This window comes from Neopsephotus bourkii, unplaced genomic scaffold (assembly GCF_033783945.1).
Source record: "Neopsephotus bourkii isolate Nb327-2 ecotype Australia unplaced genomic scaffold, CSIRO-AGI_Nbou_v1 NB_1434, whole genome shotgun sequence".
Lineage (NCBI taxonomy): Eukaryota > Metazoa > Chordata > Aves > Psittaciformes > Psittacidae > Neopsephotus > Neopsephotus bourkii.
In genome coordinates, this window is record NW_026901911.1 from 101001 (window position 1) to 120402 (window position 19402).

Consider the following 19402-nt stretch of genomic DNA (forward strand, 5'->3'; position numbering starts at 1 on the left):
CATCTACTGAAAGCAGGACTGCTCAATGAGCTAGGATCGGCCCAAACTTGAATACTGATGCACCTTTGCCTGGGGGTGGTGGGGTTGGGCACATGTGCATGGAATGGAGCATGTCTCATCTTCATTTGCCATGAAAAGAAGTACTTCCTATTCTTGTATCTTTTTTTTACACATCAGTCACTGATCTGGAACCACTTGTTTGTGTAGTGGTCAGGTTTGGGAACTGGAATTTATCCCTCTTGGCTGGATGGAGTACATCCCCATGAAGTTTGTGTCACAGTGTGAGCAGTGGCAAAAAACAGGGGTTGTGTTAGAAACTGAGGAAACTTTGTTTGTCCAAACCCATGTAGAGCTATATTTAATTTGTTTTTTAGTGTTATAAGGCAATGTGTGAGATTGTGTCTGTGTAGATCAAAGCCCAAGCCCTTTCACAGCAAAAAGGTTCAACACTGGTGAAGAATGATGAAGCAAAACTCCTTGCAGTAGTGCTGAGCTTCAATAGTTGACTGATCAGCCTGAAGTTCTGCAAGGAAAGAACATTTCAGTGGGACTTAAGCTCTGTTAAGGATGCTCAAGGGGCTAAAGATGAGCATTTGAGACCCCACAGCTTTGCCTTCTGCTGCTTGCAATTCCGGTCACAGCCTGCAGGATAACCCTGCAGACACTGCTGTGACTAAGCCATTGGTTTTGGACCTGACACTTAGTACAAGTTGCTCTTCAGCAGTAGGTGAAACAGGGTGGATTTTCAGAAGGTACCTTGGAGACCGTTACAGGTAAAGTCTTCCTTTGATGATTGTTGGAAAACCCGCCTTCCAGCTATTGCAAACCAGCAAAATCTTATTCCCAAGACATTTAAGGGCTAAGGGAAGGAAGATGCAAGTTATTATACAATTAAAGTCCCACTGAGGCTCCTAATAAAAAAATGTGATTGAGGTGTCAGTAACATAGAAGTACTGGCACTTCTGCTCTGTGTTGAGCAACCATTTAACGTCAGCTATCTTTTTAATGCAGACCGTGTGAACAGAACAAAATGCAGAACAGTTGAGAGTCTGTTCGTTGTCAAGCAGAATAGTTACAGCCCCATTTGTAGACTTGTAGCCATTGAGGAGATGACAATGTCATTATTCAAGGAAATGCCCCTCACTCGTGATTCTGGAGATCTCTGCACCTTGAATATCCAGCAGTAACTATCAAGAGTTCTTCTTCCAAACTCACACCACCACGTGCAACATGTGCTCTGAAGCAGTGGAAGGCCTAGAAACCATGGGAAAATGAGTGTCTTGACCCTGAAAGCATAACAGCATAACCACCCTTTTTTTTACATAGTCAGCTTAACTAATGTCCTGCTGAATGAGTTTTTTAATAAAATGTTCTTTAAAATGATTAGTTTGAGAGATTTTAAGTAGCTATTCATGGTAATTACACATAATTTCCCTTCCCCAGTCTCCCATAATTTCCCCCCAAGGAGTTTTAGAATGGAAATGCCATCTCAGTTAGAAGACTGGGCCTGGGTAGTTAATATATGTGGTGATATAATAAGTAAAACATTGACAGACTTAAATAATCATCACTGGGGACATCTGTGGAGACTTAAAAGAACCCTACCATTCATATTCCAAGTTAGGCACAGTTTTGGGTCTTTGTTTCAAAGAAGGAGGTGACTTTCTGTGCATTGGTGTAAGAGCTGGGAAGGTAAATAGAAGGGTAAATAGCACAAGGGACTTGATCCATCACGTGCTGAAGTTGGTGTCCACATTTCTTCAATGGACCTTTTTTGATCGGACTAAATCATATCTATTAGAACTGAGAGGATTTTCTGTGCTCTTTCGGGCCAAGGACAAGCCAGGGTATCTAGTGTTGTTTCTCCAACAGAGCGTTCCTTTAGATGCACCTAGGGGCACCTCAGATTTTGCTTGTGAGGAGCATGTATATAGCAGACTCGGGAAGCTGCTAGTGGCAGATTCAAGCACCAGCATGATCCCAAGCCAGCTGTGACTTGCACTGGATTTTTCCCTCATTACACATGGTAATGTGGGCTCCCAGTCACTATGGAAGGGGCTTGCTTCCTGAGGCAGACCATATGCTCCTGGAGCCCACAGAGGTACCTGTTACACAGTGTAGAGATTTAAGTAATGCTCTTATAAATCATTTTCCTGATAATAGTTAAAACCCAATTCCTCTAACCCATATTCCAAATTATGGGTCAATTCTGGCCCTTTTACATGACATTGGAAAGCGTTAGCTCTGAATTCCCACATGATTTGTTTCCAGATCTGTTTGTGTGCTCTGTTATTTCTGTTTGATTTTGGTCACAAAAGAAAAAATGAAACCAAGAAACCAACAAGTGTATAGGCTTAAGGACATGTTGAAACCCTTCCTGATTGATGGTTTATTTAGTGTTGTGAGGCAGGGCATCCATATCCTGTATTTGTAGCAAAAAAAGATTTTTCCAACACTCTCACTGTTGGGAATGGATGAAGAAATGAGAGGAAAGTCAGAACTTTAAGGTTGTGCTGTAAAAATGCAGCTACTTCCTAAAGTGCTGGAGTTAATCTAGAGCATCCATCCATGGAAAACTTTGCCAAACTCCAGAAGCCATCCTACTATGCATTCTGCACATTTTACCGAAGAAGCTCTGCCATGGTCTAGTGTGAGGCATTCCTGCCCATGGCAGGGGACTGGAACTGGGTGACCTTAAGGTCCTTTCCAACCCTAGCTATTATGTGATTCTATGAGGAGTATAGAGCCTATACAAGGGGAAATGCTGTAATCCTCCTATGCTGAACAGCCCTGGGAAGGCCACTGAAGGGTCCCTGTGCATGTGAAGTATCTACGCTGTGAGCATTTGACTACTGAAGGTACCTGTTCTCTAGGGTCTTGCTTTGCTTTTTAGCCGTTCTGCTGTTGTTCTTGAGTCTGGACCTCAGTGGGTGGCTCCACTTGGAAGGCCTCTTTCTGTAGAACATCTACAGATTTTTTTTAGAAACACAAAAAACTTGGAGGAAACATTGTGATGAGGATGAGATTAATTGCTCACAAACCAGCTGAATGAGCCATGGCTCTGCGCTAAGATTTGGGAGCCTTTAATTTCTAAGTGAAGGCATTTGGGTTCCATCACAGCATCATCATCTCCAGTCAACTTGATCCAGAGTGATGGAGAAGTTGAAGTTTTAGAATTCAAAAGAGGTTTGGAGCACTGTGGAAAAGCTGCCGGCATTTCATGTTCTGTAACACTCTGTTATTCTCATTGCAGATGATCTTTTGCATAATGTTCCACGTTGATCTCTGATTCAAATCTTAAACTCTTCAAAGTCTGGGGGCTGTTTTTGATCCTGGGATTTATAGTTCAAGCCCTTTTCTAGTTTCAAGTGAAGAAAACACATGTTTAGCAAGTGCAAAATGAGCCTTGATGGAGTATTTCTTTGATGGTGTCGCAATGATGATGATTATGAATTTACGCCTTGTGCATAGGATGTTAAGCACCTCATGGGGCCTGCCTGTGCTTAGACTGTACCATTAATTTTGGGAAGGATGCATGATGAATGTTCATAAGGCCCTCTAGGTTCTGATTTGTGGTGCTAGCATCACACAGCCGAGAGGCTCCAAAGTGATTAAATGGGATTTGATCATTAGAAGCTGGCACTGCAATTCTGATTAATTACAGAATGCACTGCAAAGTGTGAAATTAGTTTGTTTGCTTTTATTTATTCTTTCTTAAACACATGTTTCTGCGTCGTGGGCTGTCAGAAGGTGAAGTCCTGGTGAATGAGGCTTTGTGGCTATTTCCGTGGTAATTTGGGGTTATGCTGGCTCACTCTTGGGTCATGGGGATGATTAGATAGACAGCTCTGTTACATGCTCTGCATGTGAGCAGTGAGATTTAGGGACAGCCATGGGCCAATCCTTAAATTAGACCTAGTGCGTTCTGCTTTACTGTCTGTCCCTTGCAGCACTGTTCCTCACCAACTTGGGCATCATGGCACCACTGTCCTGCCCCATATGGTCTCCCTCTGTCTCTTGTCTCTGAGATGCGTATTTACCTTTGTGTTGGGTTTCCAGGCTGAAATGAGTAATGGCTTGCCTTTTCTTTCAAATCACTGCTTCTGTCTTCAAAAGAAGGCACGGTTTGAGACTTTCAGCTTTACCTGCCATGGCACCAATAATTTCAGATAATGTGAGACTAGATGCATACATTTTAAGTGGGTGTAGATGTACGATAAGATGAATCTAGACTTGTAGTGTCAGCCTAAAGGCAGAAAAAGTAAGAAACTGTGATTTTGTCTATTCTCTGTTCAGGTATATCTGAATTTGATAACAGGAAAATAAAACTTTAAGCATTGACCAAAGCTTCCATCCTTTTTGTATTTTCAATTGGTTCTTCTCACCAGAGCTAAGAAAGAGCTGTCTTAATGATCCTTCTGTAGTGTATTAAACAATATAATGCATAGAATAAACTGCCAACATCATCCCCACTAATTCTCATCTTTCTGTAGAAGATGGAAAATGAAAAAAACCCAACAAATCCGGAATGTATTTATAATCATAGAATCATAGAATAGTTAGGGTTGGAAAGGACCTTAATATCATCTAGTAGATATCACATCCCTCTATATATCTTGGATGTTTTGATGCTTTTGTTCATAGTGGGTATTTGCTGTAGACAGCATTGCCTGTTAAGAAAGGTAATTGTGCAGTGAACTGTTTCATGCTTTATGTAAGAACATTGTGCTGCAGTGAATTTGTTGCATTTTACAGAGCTGTCTCCAAAGAATAGCCTTCAGAAAGTGACTGTAGGATTTAGAAGTGAGAAAAGGCACTTAGTATGTGAGATAATTGGATAGAGTTTGGAGGCATGAGGTCAGATCCTTGGGCACAGTATTTATAGTGCAATGACATCCCCTTACAGAACGCACATAACTTTTAGATGTTGTTATGCCACAGAATCCATTTGGGACTGGCCTATGAGATCCCAAAGATACAGCATAAAAGTGCCTCTTGTGTCTACTTGCAAAAGTGAGAGCGTTTGGCATTTGGGGCAGAATCAAGTAACCTCCAGACCTTTCTTTCTCCAGTAACTCCACTTTTGAGCACAAAAGAGATCTGGTGTGGTGCACTGTTATGTGAAAGACCCCTATACTAATTCATAACAACTATTGGCATGGTCCAGGGAGTGCCCAGCGGTGGTCAGAGCTACTAATTCAGGCTATGAAGCAAGCTGAGATGTGCTTAGGGACATGGTTTAGTGATGGACCTGGCAGTGTTAATTTAATACTTGGACTTGATGATCTTAAAAGTCTTCTCCAACCTAAATAATTCTATGATTCTTTATTGCAGTAGTTCTGGCAATGGTTATGAATGCTAACTTGGATGGGGATTTATCCAGGATTTTGCTTTTGAGACATACCTTTCTCTTCTTTCTACATCTCTGGAACTAGTAAACAGGGAGCATATGTAGTTGCTATATGTAGGCTTTACCAGGGCGGATGATGGGCAAGCAGCACACATACATTCTTCCTTATGTCTTTCGAAACTTTTAAATCAAGAATTAACAAAGGGTCTGTGCATCTCTTCCTACCTGCAACAGCAGTTCTCTGTACCTGCAGACATGACTAAATGCATTCTTGATTTTCACCTGAATGTGTTACAGTTTGGAAGCAACTGCCTCTAAGTGCAATTTTGTACAGGTAATCTGGTGTATGTACCAGCGTCTTGTATAGGTGCCCTCATAGCCTGTCTCCTGCAGTCACAGTCTGAGGTCTGTGACCTGCGCACCTTGGTTAAGATGCTGATTTTGCCTGGATAACAGAGCTCTTCCAATTTTATTGATTTATTTCTTTTATCTTTATGGGATAAAAATGGATTTAGAAGTACAATCAAAATAGCAGGTTTCCCCCCTCCCTGAATGATCCTGAACTGCTGATTTGACAAAGTGTTCATTAAGAACCATGGGTCTGAAGATTGGGAGCTGGAGCTCTCATCTCTCATGATGCATCTCCTCTGAGCACTGAGCGTGGTGCTTAATGCAAGCTGAGGTAAAAATAATCAAGGCACATACAGGGAAGGCTTGGGGTTAAGTGGTGGAAGCTGGAGTCTCGATGCTCATTTTCACAGTGAGCTGTCACCCTAATGGACATTGATACTAATGATGGAGGAACCCCTATGGTTATATGGTTTGTTCAGAGCTTTCAGACGTTGGGCATCGCCTGGCTTTCAGAAATACCTTTCAGGAGTTGTGTGTGTGTACATGTCTGAGACCATTTGAGTTAGCCATTCCTGCTTAATTTCTAAGGCTGCTGTTGGTAACAGTAAAGTTTAGTTACCTCATACCTAGGACTGAATTGGGCTGTGAGCAGTGTTACTGCACTGCGTGAAGAGCATACAAGTTGTTTAGGTAAGAAATCCTGGAGAAGCAGAAACCACTTGCTCTTAGTAAAACACCGTGACCTTTGTAGTTATGCATCAGGTTTACTCCTAATGTACTGTATAGAAAACTGAGAATAAAAAGGGCCCTTTTTTACTATTTTGGATGCTGTAACAGAAAGCAGAATATTCATAGAACCACAGGATGGTTTGGGTTGGAAGGGACCTTAAAGCTCATCCAGCTCCAACCCCTGCCACAGGCAGGGACCCCTTCCACTGGAGCAGCTTGCTCCAAGCCCCTGTGTCCAACCTGGCCTTGAACACTGCCAGGGATGGGGCAGCCACAGCTTCTCTGGGCACCCTGTGCCAGCGCCTCAGCACCCTCACAGGGAAGAGCTTCTGCCTAAGAGCTCAGCTCAGTCTCCCTTCTTTCAGTTTGAAGCCATTTCCCCTTGTCCTGTCACTACCAGCTCTTGTAAAAAGCCCCTGTCCAGATAATCAGCCTTCATTCATTCCTGCAGATATGAGAACACATAACTGACCCAATGAAAAATGTTTGAATCTGCAGGACCTTTTGCATTTCCGAGTAAGTTGCCAGGCAGCTGCTTTTCCAAATTCAGGGTGGTGTAAAGGGAGTGTTTCTATTGTTTGGTACCTGCTCTGCATGACAAGGTTTCAGAGTTATGCTCCAGGAGAAATTAATGTGAAAATTAAATAGGGTTTTGCAGGGTAAGCTCTCTAAAAGGTTGGGTATTTCACCCTTGAATACCACTCTGTTGAGGCTGGGTGGCTGCAGGTGACTTTGTGATGCCGAGGGACCTAGTGAATGATAAGCTTGCATCCTTGGAAGGCTGAGGGTAGGAACAGATGAGTTCCTCTCACCTCTCTCCATCTCCCACCTGTGTGTTGCTCTCCCTCCTCCCTTGTCTTCATGCTCCCAAGGGAGAGGAGAGCGGTGTCTTGGTGGTCTCTGGCTGTGTGGTGCTGCTTGTGCTTGCATGCAGTCTTCTTACAGCAAAGGAATGTGACAAGTGCAAATAGAGCTGATAAATTTGCTGCTGTTCTTTATCTACATAATCTGATTGCAATTGATAGATAACACCACCATGACAGAGCAGAGCTGCTTCCCATTATCAAGACACCTCTCCTTTTTATCCCCTTTTTTAAATAACCCAGTGGAAGTAGAGTATTGACTTTAACTGAAGGGAACTAATTAATCACAGTACTTATGAGTAGATCATTTACTGCAGCTTGCATGCAGGATGGGTACCAGACGCCGTTGTACTCAGTCAAGGCAGGCTGATCTAAGTTAATAGCACACAGGTCACCATGCTGTTGGGATTTGTTAGGCAAATTTCTCTTCTGATCTTGATCAGTTTAACTTGTAAGCAGAAGGCTGTAGCAGTGGGCTATCAGTAAGAGTAGTGGGACTGTGTCCATAATGTTGTGTTTGGGGTGAAGGCACCTGAACCTGGTACACGAAATGCCATGGTGACCTTCCTGCCAGTTACTGCTTGCTAGGCAAAGTGACTTCCAAGGTTTCCTGAGCTGCAGTGAGTTAATGGAGAGAATTTATGCAAGATCCAGCATGATTTAGGGGCTGCAGTGGTAAGACAAGGGGTGATGGGTTCAAACATAAACAGGGGAAGTTCAGGTTAGATATAAGGGAGAAGTTCTTTACTGTGAGGGTGGTGAGGTACTGGCACAGGGTGCCCAAAGAACTGCTAAATGCTCCATCCCTGGCAGTGTTCAAGGCCAGGTTGGACAGAACCTTGGGTGACATGGTCTAGTGTGAGGTGTCCCTCCCATAGCACAGGGTTGCAGCTGGATGATCTTAAGGTCCTTTCCAACCCAAACCAGTCTATGATTCTATGATTCAAAACAGTAACTTCAGTGGAATAACATCAACTCACCCTGCCTGCACACACTGAGGCTTTTCGCCCACAGCATCCCACATCCGTGTCCTTTTCTCCCTCCATCCATAGTTCCCACAGCATCCCACATCCATGTCCTTTTCTCTCTCCATCCATAGTTCCCACAGCATCCCACATCCATGTCCTTTTCTCCCTCCATCCATAGTTCCCACAGCATCCCACATCCATGTCCTTTTCTCTCTCCATCCATAGTTCCCACAGCATCCCACATCCGTGTCCTTTTCTCTCTCCATCCATAGGTCCCACAGCTGGGTTGAAGAGATTGCATAGGCCAGAGCAAGAGCCAGGAAAGTAAAAACAACCCCCAAACCACCTGCTGCTTTTTTACTATGGAAAGATAACAGTTAATTAAGGACTAGAGAAACCTGAGGGGAATAATGTGAAGGGCTCAAAGGATGTTAGGAAGTCAAGTCTCCTGCGGACAGTGGGATGGTTGTTTGCATGTGAACTTGTGTATTCTGACCAAGAGAATATAAATGGATAATTTCTGTAAACCTTGAATGGCAGCAGGAAGGATAACAGTCACTTTATACTGAAATTCAGTGTAATTGCATAGAAGGGAATTCTTAAGGTGAGAACCTAAGTCATATCTTCTTTGTTTTTACTTCTCTCTACTTCTTCTAATCAGGGTTTCCTCCTAAATCTTTCATGCAGAATGGGTATGTAAGGATTAAATTGTATGCATTGGGTTAATGCCATAAAAAGTGCAAAATGAGTTGTCTTCTCTTAGAAATGGGATCAGGGTGTTTTGGGGTAGCCAGAAAAAACAGAGTGCCCCAAGTACTTGAAGACAATTAAGAAATGATGCAGAATATTGTTATTTTATGAAGAAGCTCCTGTGAATTAAACAAGTAACATTAATTTGAAGATTAAGCATTTTTAGTTTTATTTACTAAAGAGTATTGAATAATAGGTATAAGAGCAAGTACATAATCGGTTGCTTAAAGCAGCATGTAGCAGTGTACAAGGGCTACTCTAATACTTCCTCTAATATCTGTTTATTAGCCTCATGTAAATTCATATGTATTGGGTCACATTACATATAATATTATGTATAGGTGTCCCTGCCCATGGCAGGGGGTTTGGAACTACACGATCTTAATGTTCTTTCCAACCCTAACTATTCTATGATTCTCTATGCTGACTCCAGGAGTGTATTCTGAGCACGTGTATTCTTTGATGGACTATTGCTTATAACCTGTGTTTTCCATGAAAATATCCTGTACATAATATTTAATTTGAAGGATTTCATATTTGAGACATATGTATAGAAGGTGATGCCAGGGCTCTGAAGTTGATATCGCTTGATATTTATGGTTGCATTGTTAGGAAATCATATGAACAGCTTTTGATGCACATTTTTGTTCCTTTTTGACTGCATTTGCATTATTTTGTGATCCAGTTCAAATCGCAGAACTCTGCTGGTATGAGAACAGAAAACTGTTTGAAGCATTAAGTAAGAAGGTTGTTTGAAGATGTCTCCAGCCCCATTTGACTTTTTCCAGGGAGCCCAGAAAAGAATCCAAACCAAAGAATCATTTATATAGAAAATGCAGTTAAATCACTAAGTAGCTTTTTAAAAATGAATTTTTCATTTATTTTATTTTTGAAATGCCTAGTGGAGGATCTGGTTTTGTAGTGCATGTAACAGAGGATGGATGTTTCCTGCCCTGAAGGACCTGGGGAGGGTTCAAAAGCAGCAGAGACACAGCCTGAGCCATTTGCTTAGGGGCATGGGAGCAGGGGCAACACTTGCACCCCCATCCTGCTTTCACATCCAGTCTGGTTCACAAGGATGTATATAGTTCAGCAAGCTGAATGAAGTGTTTGGATTCACCCATTTACTGTCAAAATACTGTTTTGTCAAAATGGAAATATTTTGTGAGGATATGTCAGTTTTGACAAATTGTTTTGATGGGTGAAGTCTAAACAAATTGTTTTAGCATTCTATGTTATTTTGATATAAAGACATCTCATTTTGACTCCATCGTAGAGACCTTTATAACATAGTTATAACATTTATTCATTGAGACTTTTAGAACACATAAATATTGCATTAAATATGTGACAGCTTTAAAATAAAAAAAATTACCAGTATTACAAGATCTCTGTATTTTTTCAGTATGCTGTTTACCTTTTCAGAAACATATCATATTATGACAGACTGGTTTGGGTTGGAAGGGACCTTAAAGCTCCTCCAGTTCCAACCCCTGCCACGGGCAGGGACACCTTCCACTGGAGCAGCTTGCTCCAAGCCCCTGTGTCCAACCTGGCCTTGAGCACTGCCAGGGATGGGGCAGCCACAGCTTCTCTGGGCACCCTGTGCCAGCGCCTCAGCACCCTCACAGGGAAGAGCTTCTGCCTAAGAGCTCAGCTCAGTCTCCCCTCGGGCAGGTTCAAGCCATTCCCCTTGGCCTGTCCCTACAGGCCCTTGTCCCAAGCCCCTCTCCAACTTTTCTGCAGCCCCTTTAGGCACTGGAGCTGCTCTAAGGTCTCCCCTTCAGGAGCCTTCTCTTCTCCAGGCTGACCCAGCCCAGCTCTCTCAGCCTGGCTCCAGAGCAGAGCTGCTATAACCACTGGTCAGCTCCTCATCCATCTGCAGGTTACGGAGGGTGCCACCCCATCCTCATCTCCTGTGCCCATCGTTCTTGAAGAGCCTATATCCCTCTATTCCAACACTACAGTCATCGGAGCCATCTTACCACATCCAAGTGATGCCAGTAAGATCATAGCCATACACGCATGTGCATATCTAACTCATCTTGTTTATTTCCCATGCTGCATGTGTTTGCATAGAAGCATTTAGGTTGCCCCCATCTCCCTCCCCTCTTCTCCCCAGTGAAGCTGACTTACTGGCTAGAGTGGCTGGGCCTCTCCAGGCTTTAAGCATCAGTTGCTGGCAGTGGTATTGAACTGGTAGAAGTGGGATGAATTGAGGTTCCCATCTACACCAACTTTAACTTAGTATATCTTAATTATCTAACAGCTGTATAGAAACTTCTGAACATCCTGAGTCACTTATTTAGAAAAGTCATTTTTTTTCTGAGATCTTGATATTTTACTTTATTTCGTAATGGAGTGACAAGAACTGCTCAGGTTCTTTCCAGCTATGAATCCTCTTGTTAACTGTTTCTGTTCATTGCAGTCCTAGGAAGGAGTTAAATTTGTAATAATAAGAATAGTTGCCAAAAGCAGTGTTGTCACTTATCAGACTTATCCCAAAGATTTAAAATCCATTTCGAAAGCTCTTTAAGATGTTATTCTTCACATATGAGAAAATTTGAACTCTGTTTTTTAGAGGTTGATGGGATCCAGTGGGGATTCTCCAGTACAGGTGTCGACAGGTTGCTGGTGATCCTGTATTATTAACAAAAGCCCAACATGAAAAAGATTTTTTACTATATTTTTGCGAGTACAAGAGCAGAATTTGATATTATTACTTGTCTTTGACCCTTTTACTGGTGGCAGCAGCTCAGGCCCTCTCAGATGGGCTAGTTTAGGTTGCCCTTATGCTTATAAGCTTGTACTCAGTACTCTCAAATGGTAGGTAGATGGGCGTAAGTGTTCAGTCACGGATTGTGTATTATTTTGTATTATCATGCATTATTTTGAAGTAATCATAAAATCATAGAATGGTTTGGATTGGAAAGGACATGAAGATCATCCACTTCCAATCCCCTGCCAAGGGCAGGGACACCTCACACTAGACCGTGTCACTCAAGCCCAATTCAACCTGGCGTTGAATGGCACACTACTTGCTTGTTGGTCCCTGATGGCTAGAAGCATTGTTCATCTTATGCCTTCCCTTACAGCTGTGAAGGGCAAGGATATCCATGGGATGTGTAAAGGTGTTTCTGAGAAGTAGCTTGTTTAGGTGCTGTATGCCAATAAGATAGTTGTGCTACTGTTGGTTTGTTTTACTGAATGCAGCAGTTCAGATTTCTGAGTCTGGCTCTTGTCAGTTGGGTGGTTTTGGGGAAAAAACCCCACAATCATAAAAGGTAAAAACCCCAACCAGTGCATTTTCTTTCCATTGTCTTCACAGTCTTTCCTGTTTCAAAGTTTTTCCTGTGCTTTGCAATGTGCTGTTCTTGCAAGAAAAGGAAAAAAAGAAAGAAAATGAGGATTTTCATCTAAATCCATGACCTGGGAGAAGCAGCTTTAAGAAAAACAGCAACTACGAGGAGACTAGATAAAAAGAATGTGTGATAATGGTATCTCATAGTCATTGAACGGAGCGCCTGTGACTCAGTGCTTTCATGGGACTGTAAATGTTCTTCTAATCTCTTATTTCTCTAGAGAGGCAGATAAATCTGAATCCATTAGGTGCTGTGGCTGAGGAAGAGCACAGAGATTTACCGGATCACAGGGGCAGCCTGGGAGTGTGTGCTGGGAGTGAAGCCACTGTCCTGGCTCTCAGGCATGTGTTTATTGGGATTACGGGACATGGTGATGCAGGATGTGCGGTGCTGTCACCTTTTTCAGCTGCTGTTTGCATGGTGTCATGGTCAGCATGCACAGTGCAAAGGGAAAGGGCTGGTTTTGAGGAGCTGATGGTGAAAACCTGGTGAGCTGTGAGTGATGCTAATGGCACTTCGCACATCCTGCATCTGGTTGCAGCAGTGCCTGGACCAGAGCGGCTGTCATGGTGCCTGAGTTTGGAACAATCGGGTTCAGCCACAGCCTGGAGTTGTTTGCTTGGGAAAATGAGATGAATGAGTAAAAGTGAGTAAATGGCAGGGAGTCAAAATGGGAGAGAGGAATGAGTCAGAGAGGCTGGGGACAGGGTGAACTGAGCAGAGATTGCAGCAGAATGAGGATACTTGGTTTTTACTTTGCTGAGCCTCAACCAGCCTTGTGCTAAGTCTGGGGTTTACTGCACTACAACTGCTCCTCAGGAAGTGGGGAGAGAAAAGTGGGATCTTTCTCAGGTCTTTCTGTAGATCCAGATGGATTTTCCTCTCTGTGCAGTTAGTCCTGCATGAGTGCAATCTGCAGCAGAGCTATTGGCTCTGATACGGACACACGTCGGCCCAGAAGTGTGCATATCTGGCCTCTGTTTTGGGATGCTTTTCTCTGAGGCAGGTGGTTCTGTGGCACTTTTATGGCAGGAAGATGCTTTAAAGCCTTTGGCCTTGAAGCTGCAGAGGTGTGAAAACAGCCCACCCATGCTGGCTCCAAGATGAACTGGGCCTGATCCAAAGCAAACAGGCACATCTGCGTGCACATGCTGCAGCTCCAAATGGGGCTGTGGTGCTGCCTGCTAAACCTGGAAAGAAAAGTGGTTATCAGAGCATTGGTGTTCTGGGAGCATTGCTTTGTGTGATGCCTGCCTTATGTTTGGGCTGTACTGTGTCTAATCTGGTACAAGCTCTGACCAGTACTTTTTCCATGGTGTGAGTGTTGCTAATACCTGTCTCCTCTCTTGATTATCTAGTGCTTAATCATTCAGTTCAGGCCTTTACATCAGTAGGATCACTAAACTGAGTCTTTTTTTCTGGTACCGTATCTCTGCTTTTCTTGAGTTATTTCCTCTCACTGTGATAAGTTGGGTGGTGGTTGCCTCCCAGGGTCTCAAACCATTGCACAGTCTTAGATCAGTCACTTCTGTGCACAGTGGACCCTTTGCAGGACTATGGGACGGGCACTGAGATGGGTGTGTTGCACATAGCAATACTGATACTCTTAACTCAGGCTCTGTCCTCAAAGAGCATCAAAGTCTCATGATGATGTTACTGTTGTCTTGGTGAAGCAAGCCATCACTGCTTAGGATAATAATTTCCAAAGTAGCTTCAATGTAACTAGGATATTTAAAATGCTTTTTTTGGCATTTGGCTTATTTGAAGTCCTGCTGTAGTGTGGCTAATGGTCCCATTACAAAGAATGAGGGATGTTTCCTCCTATGCCAACCAGGCAGAAGTACCAGGGTCTTTCTTATTAACAATATTTCTTACTACCTTTTGAGTCTATGCAGTTCAGTAAGAGCTGGGGTGGCATGAACTGGGTGACATTAATCATGTGCATGTAAATTACTGCTTGTGCCCATCATACTTCTTGTGTTTGGAGGGGCTTTGTCAGCTTATTTGCAATTGAAGGTTTGAAGGACCTCTGTGGCTTTTGTAGCTCCCTGCGTGGTTCTCTTTGAAAGGATTTGATGAGGAGGTTTCTTTTCCTTTAATTCTTGTGCATTTCCTCTTTCCTATTATGATGCTGCAGATGTTAACTGAGTTAACTGAGATCCTGGAGGTGCAATCAGCTTGACAGGTTGTAGGTAAGGAGAGTTTACAGAGGTTTTCTGGGAAGATGGATCCATTGAAAAGTGCAGAAAACATGGATATCTGTGATATCTGTCTATGGATATCTAGAGCCCTATGGACCACTCATGACACACTGAGGTTATTTAAGGAAGGAAAAGTTGTTTTGAAAGTGACAATACTAGTCGAGCTGTCCACCTTCCCATCCCACCAGCTGGCCAGCCAGCTGAGATAGGCTCTGAAAGCAGAGTTCTTCCAGCCTCTGTGCAGTAGAAGGGGTTCAGTTGGGTCTTTTCCTGTAGCTAACTATGTGAATTGACCATTGAAAATCAGTGCTTCAGTTTGAAGGTACTGAGCCTGATACTCCAGATTCACCAGCAGATGCTTAGGTTGGGCACCCATGCATTACACTATTCCCATTTACCCAGCAGGTTTTCCTTAGTTTGAATATTCTTGTTTAACATTTTGCTTGGTCCTCAAAGGCTTTTGCAGATATTGTGGTGGTCCATATTCACTTCATTACTACTAAAAATTAACATTTGCATTGCAATGACTTAAACTGTAGTACTGAGAAGGATGGTTGCGCTTTACAGATGCAAGAGAAGGTACAGATCCCTGTTCCTAAAACTTCCAATGCAGTCTGTTCTCTCCTGGAGGTTTTCAGAGTCCCTTTATCTACACTGCAAAAGAAGACTAAAATAAAGGTCACTGTGTCAGTTTTGGACTCTAGAAGCTGTAATTCAGACTTGAATGTGGGAGAGGAGCCATCTTATTTGGGTGTCAAAAATGGTGAGGTGCAAGCCTTTTAAAAAGGGAAAGGTGTTTTTTTGTGGGTTTTTGTGTGAGGCATTAGAGGGGGAACTGACTGACAGCGAGATCTGTGAATTGGGCACCGTTAAGACATCTCAAATCAGGCATCTGGAAATGAAGCCCCCTGAAATCTGTTGTCAACTCCAAAAATCCTATTTCCCCCACTCTCCTGCCAGCTTTGAAAGTTCGAACCGTGTTCTTTTTATCACATTTGTCATTCTTTAGTAATGAAGCTCTGGCATTCAGAATTTGGCTGACAACTTTGTGGGTAGGAGCCAAAATGAAGTTCAACTTGCACCTTTCTCTGATGCACCCAGTGCTGTTCGCAGCGAGAGGCAGAAGTCGGAACTAGAGGGACTGCAGCCGCCTTCATTACAGCAATTACTATCTTCTCACTGTTGCCAAAATCAAGCTTGTTTTCTTTATCCTAATGTATGTGGACAGATCTGATGAGGTGTATGCAACAGGAATGTTGAGAGAAAAAGTGTCATGTATAAACCATTTCTTCGCAGGCTGCTGTGTCATCTTAAATAATGTAAAGCTCATAAGCCTCCTGGAAATCATGCAAAAATCAGTGCTGCAAAAGACTTAGAGGCTTGGGTCCAGCACTTTTAGGGTTTGCTAATTTTTAAATACATTTAAATGCACTTTTAAAGTCATTTAGGTCTATAAACTGGATGTACAGTTCAGTGATGTTGGGAGAACTGGGTTTTGGGAAGGAGCATAACATAGGAATGAGGTCTGATGCAAGATCTGCTGGGCACAGCTTCTGTGTGTGTTCATGGCCAAATGTATGGATTGTGTAAGGTAATTAGGATAGAAATTTATCATGGGCCAGTGTCCAAGTGTGCTAAGTGCCTGTGCTGGGTAGAAGCCCAGTGCTGTTGTGCCAGTTTATATGGCAAAGTCGTATAACTGTCCTTGAGCAAACGTAGTGCTCTCTCTTTGTATTTCTTTAGTTCAGTGTTTGGCAGCAGGTGTCTTGAGGATGCATTGTGAGAAGGCTGAGGTTTGGTAATGGTAGCAGTATTTGTGCCCGCACTGCTGTTGCATTTGCAGCCTGAAGTCCTCCTGCTCTAACCACTGAGATGGCACCTTCTTAGAGGTTCACAGCATCAGGTTCTGCATTGCTGGGGCAGTGCAGTAGCTGAAACCCATCTCTGGGAAGGACTGAGAAGTCACAGTCATTGAGCTTTGAAAACATTTAGAAATCCCACCCTGATGTGTGTGAAAGTGAATGGATTACTCTTGGTTGACTGATGTGGTGTTTCCCTAAAGCATGGAGCAAAGGACTCCGTTTCCTTTGAGCAAACCATGAGGGCTGCCATCATTTAATTATTATGGACCTGTGCTGATTAATTATAGCCCTTCTTGGACTCCCCTATGGGGTGATGGTCTTTAAAACATCCAACGTCTGAACGGGCCTACAAGGATGCGGTAAAGGGACTCTTCATCAGGGACTGTAGCGATATGACAAGGGGTGATGGGTTCAAACTGAAACAGGGGAAGTTCAGGTTAGATAGAAGAAAGTTCTTCCCTGTGAGGGTGCTGAGGTGCTGGCACAGGGTGCCCAGAGAAGTGATGAATGCTCCATCCCTGGCAGTGCTCAAGGCCAGGTTGGACAGAGCCTTGGGTGACATGGTTTAGTGTGAGGTGTCCCTGCCCATGGCAGGGAGTTGGAACTGGATGAGCTTAAGATCCTGTGCAACTCAAACCATCCTACGATTCTATGATTCTATCCAGTTGTTCGTTCAGAGGAAATATTTTAGTTTTCAAATGCATGTGATTTTTCCCTTCTAAGGGTGTTGCTGTGTTAGCAATGTTACTATATCACTGTTGGTTATCCCACACATAAGAGTTTCTGGGGAGAGAAAAATGTTGCTGGTGTAATTTAATTCCCATTTACGGGCAGGTGAAATTGAAGTCTGGAGTCTGGGTTTCTGGTTGCAAATGTACAATGTATTTGAAGAAGCATCTGTATCTCTGAAGCTGAAATTTGCTGAATTGCCTTTTGGTGCCTGACTTTTCCTGATTTCAACAGAATTTGAATCCGGGAGACAGCATGTATATGTTTCAGTTTAAATCTTGGAAACTGTGTGGATAAAGATGATGAAGTAACAGGCTACCAGTGTTTAGCTCAGAAATTAATCAAACTGTTTTGAAATGAAATAGATATTCCCAATAAATTCTTTAAGTCTTCCTTCTTGCAAGTGTACTGACTCAGCAGCTGGCATACGATGTTCTCAGGGTTGATTTTTGTTTTGCTTTGGGGTGGAAAGCACCTGCAGTTTCTGTTGTCCTGTCCAGGAACTAAAAGTTTGCACAGATTTGTTTTTCTCAGAGTTCGTTATTGAACGCACAAAGAGACTTTATAAATCACATCTGAGCCTATGTGATAAGCAGGAAACTAGCTGTTACACAAGAGGTGGCCAATTTTGAATGGGAGAGATGGAGATGATAAGCCAACGTTGTTGTAAATCACTGCCAGTGACTCTGGTGGAGCGACACCTTCCTTTATTTTGGGATGTAACGGGTTGTCTAAGAGAACTAAACAACAGACCAGCTTTTCTCGTAGTCTGGAATACAATTGTGTCTGAAATTTCAGAGCTCGCAAACCCTAAGGAGATGTTTCTGAGATACATCTGCAAGTCCATTGCAGCCTGTTGTGCTCAGTATTGCTTTTCTTTCCTCCCCTTCTCCAGCAATCAAAGAGAAATACATGGACTGGACGGAGTTTCTCATACACGATTTGACTGGCGCCCGGACTGCACCTGCAAACTTACTGGAAGGCGTATGTATTAGATTGCAGTTTCTATCCGATATGGTGTTACAGTGTGGATGATGCAGCAGTGTTCCCAACGTGCAGGGCTGTGTGTTTACAGCATCTGTGTGCCAGAAGCAGGCAAAATGATCCAGTGCTGGCCAAAATGTTGGTGGCAAGATTGTCTTGACTCTGCTGGTCTACTCCTGACCCAGTGATGGGGAATTTGATTTGCCTTTAGGCTGGAAGGTGGCACTTAGAAAGCTGGGTATTCAGAAAAGGCTGGGTGGGGAAGAAGAGCATGGAGGGAGTCTGTAGGAAAGAAGGCACATCTCTTTGGTGCCCAGTTAGAGCCACCAAAATGTTGACCTGAGCTTTCAAGATATGACACAGATTGGAAGAGGGGGTTCAATAGGTTCATGGGGAGCATTACCAGGTTTATGTATACATGGAAATAGCTCCCCCAAGGGCATTCCTTCCACCTAAACACAACAGATTTAGCAGGGAAGTGGGGTGAGATGACCTCAGTCAGTATGCGGGAGAGAAGGGTCTGTTTTTTTTAGATGCATCCATATGGCCAAGAGCCCAGTCTGTGCATCATATTCATGGGGTGACTTGCACCAGGTGCAGCCTCAGCATGCCTTGGGATCTCAGACAAAAAAACATGGATATTCACCTTGAAACCACATGAGCAGGGCACCTTCTTCATAGGGACCTGCCCTATTTAATGTGGATGCTCTGTGGGCATTTGGGGAGGAGACAGTCTGTCCTGCAGGAGATAATCCTCCCTGGCCCTCTGTATTTAGGCTGAGAGTGAAGGACAGAGGTGGTTTGTCTTTGTGTAAGCCCTTTGTTACCTCGTGTAAGCTTGCTTCCAAAAAGCCCATGTTGGCTTTTTGGGAACAAGCACATATCCAGGCACTAGTTTTGATCATTTTGTCCCTGGTCAGAGGGACAGCCACAGCTGCATCCTTTCTCCACATGCCTGTGGAATGCAAGCTGCACGACAAGGAGAATGAATAGTGTGCCATCAGGGATTCTTTTCCCCCATTCTGTTATCTGAACAGCCTTCACACGCCTAAAGTAATGCACGTCCTCAGGTCTGTCACATCCCCATATGCTGAAAGCTGGTGGTGTCCAACACCCATCTCTTGTATGCCAGTGCCGTCGCAAACCTCTCCATTCCCTTTCCACAGGCAGAGGGGAAAAAAAGGGAGCCCCAGGCAGAAATACAGAGAGAGAGAAAACATTGGATGGGCTTGAAACAGTTTCTGACCCTTTTC

At 43.4% G+C, this 19402-nt stretch overlaps 1 protein-coding gene across 4 annotated transcripts in view; it reads left to right on the forward strand.

Moving 5' to 3' along the window:
• SFMBT2 (Scm like with four mbt domains 2) overlaps window positions 1-19402 on the forward strand; it is a 107327-nt gene that overhangs the window by 29942 nt on the left and 57983 nt on the right. For all 4 annotated transcript variants that reach the window (XM_061368642.1, XM_061368643.1, XM_061368641.1 and 1 more), the window contains one exon: window positions 18061-18149. In XM_061368642.1, the coding sequence (XP_061224626.1) occupies window positions 18061-18149 (89 nt within the window). The remainder of the gene's footprint in view (window positions 1-18060; window positions 18150-19402) is intronic.